We start from the raw sequence: 1,822 nt of genomic DNA, 5'->3' as shown, positions 1-1,822 counted from the left end.
TGGTAGTAGAATTATTTGTGTTCAGCCTATTTCCTCTGTAAAACTTCCATTGTTTCCATATGTCAAACATTTTTCAGGGCATCTGTTACTCTTTTATATGCTTTTTCCTTGATATGTCTATCTCTTACTTAACAGTTCACCTTGTTCACCATCATAACATTCTTAGTGACTGGCACTAGCTTTTTCACATGGTGAATGATCAGTACATATTTAGGTCATTTTATTGAGTCAGCTGTTCTTTTATTCGTTCTGTATTCACAACTATCAAGGTCCTGGTTCCCCTCCTGTGTCTCAGCATTCCTCAAGCTGGCAAACAAGTCCAAGTCCTTTCTCTCAGTAGCCTTCCTCAGCTCTGGGATTTATAGAGGACTTTGAGGATCCCTCTGCGTATCTCCTTTGTCTTCACACTGTAGATGATGGGGTTGAGCATGGGGGGTACAAACAGGTAGACATTGGACATCATGACATGAACAACAGGTGGGGCACTCTTCCAGAAGCGGTGGATCATGGAGACAGTAATTATGGGCACATAAAAAGCCAGCACTGCACAGATGTGTGACATGCAGGTGTTGAATGCCTTGAGCCGCTGCTCCTGAGATGCGATGGCCAGCACAGCTCTGAGGATCAATGCATAAGAAAGCAGGATGAACGCTGAGTCTACACCATAGGTGAAAATGACCACAAAAAGCCCATAGATGTTGTTAACATGGGTGTCTCCACACGCCACTCTCATGAGATCTGGATGGAGGCAGTATGAGTGATGCAGAACTTTGCCCTTGCAGAAGGGCAGCCATTTTACCAAAAAGGGGAAAGGGAAAAGAGTGATGAAACTCTTGGTGAGGATGCCCAGGCCCATAGCCAGGATGCGGCTGTTGGTGAGCACAGTGGCATAGCGCAGTGGGTCACAAATAGCCACAAAACGATCAAAGCTCATGGCCAGCAGTATGCCTGATTCCATGAAAGAGAAAGTGTGGATGAAGAACATCTGGACCAAGCAGGCATCGAAGCCAACATGGCGGTGGTTGAAGCAGAAGGTAGCAAGCACAGTGGGAAGTGTAGACAAGGACACTCCCAGATCGTTGAGAGAGAGCATAGAGAGGAAGCAGTACATGGGCTGGTGCAGAGCAGGCTCCTGAGCCACCAGAGTGAGGATGCTGAGGTTGCCTATGATGGAAATCAGGTAGAGGATGCAGAAAACCAGGGCAACCCAGGCGTGGCCTGTCTGCATCCCAGGAATGCCTGTGAGCTGGAGTGTGGCTGGCTGGAAGGGGGTACCATTGACACCCAACATGGCAGGCAGGTGGGAGAATGCAGATGGGGTATAAGCCCCTGAGGATGTATTGGGGGGGTTCTTCACTTTCTTTCAGACATTCTGTCTCCAACACAAAAGGTTAGAGATTGAAAGAGTTTATCTATGTTCCTGCTTCTCCCATCAGACTATGAGCTCTTTGAAGACAGTAACTGGGTTCTAATAATTTCTGTATCATCAGGGCCCAGCACCCTGTCTGAGCCATAGTAGGAACTCCATGAAGGTGTGATGATCAGGTGAGGGCCCATGACGTGGCAAAGCAACAGGGTAGGAGACAACTGGAATGATGCTCCCTAATCTTCCCCTTAAAGTGCATCATGCCTTCATATCCCCGGTCTCACCCCAGAAGCCATATTCTGGAAATTTGGGACAAACAGAAATTAAGATAAACGGGGGAAAAGAAACACCACCATGTCTTTGGGAGCCCTGTGGTCAATGGTGCAGATGAAGCCTCTACTGTCGTACACGTATAGCTACAATAAGCTGTCCTCGGACTTCTCCTCGTGCTCACAA

The 1,822-nt window shown here is 47.6% G+C and overlaps 1 protein-coding gene across 1 annotated transcript; it reads right to left on the bottom strand.

Moving 5' to 3' along the window:
• Positions 1-252: 252 nt before the first annotated feature.
• Positions 253-1,343, bottom strand: LOC132662411 (olfactory receptor 51I1). Its single transcript, XM_060607883.1, has one exon. It carries the CDS (start codon positions 1,289-1,291, stop codon positions 347-349), a length of 945 nt encoding a protein of 314 aa, XP_060463866.1. The 5' UTR covers positions 1,292-1,343; the 3' UTR covers positions 253-346.
• Positions 1,344-1,822: the final 479 nt, after the last annotated feature.

This window comes from Panthera onca, chromosome D1 (genome assembly GCF_046562875.1).
Source record: "Panthera onca isolate mPanOnc1 chromosome D1, mPanOnc1 haplotype 2, whole genome shotgun sequence".
In the NCBI taxonomy this organism is placed as follows: Eukaryota; Metazoa; Chordata; class Mammalia; order Carnivora; family Felidae; genus Panthera; species Panthera onca.
This window is presented reverse-complemented; position numbering and strand designations above follow the sequence as displayed.

Bases quoted from the DNA above. Each gene is read 5' to 3' on its own strand.
- LOC132662411 (XM_060607883.1), bottom strand. From the start codon at position 1,291: ATGTTGGGTGTCAATGGTACCCCCTTCCAGCCAGCCACACTCCAGCTC.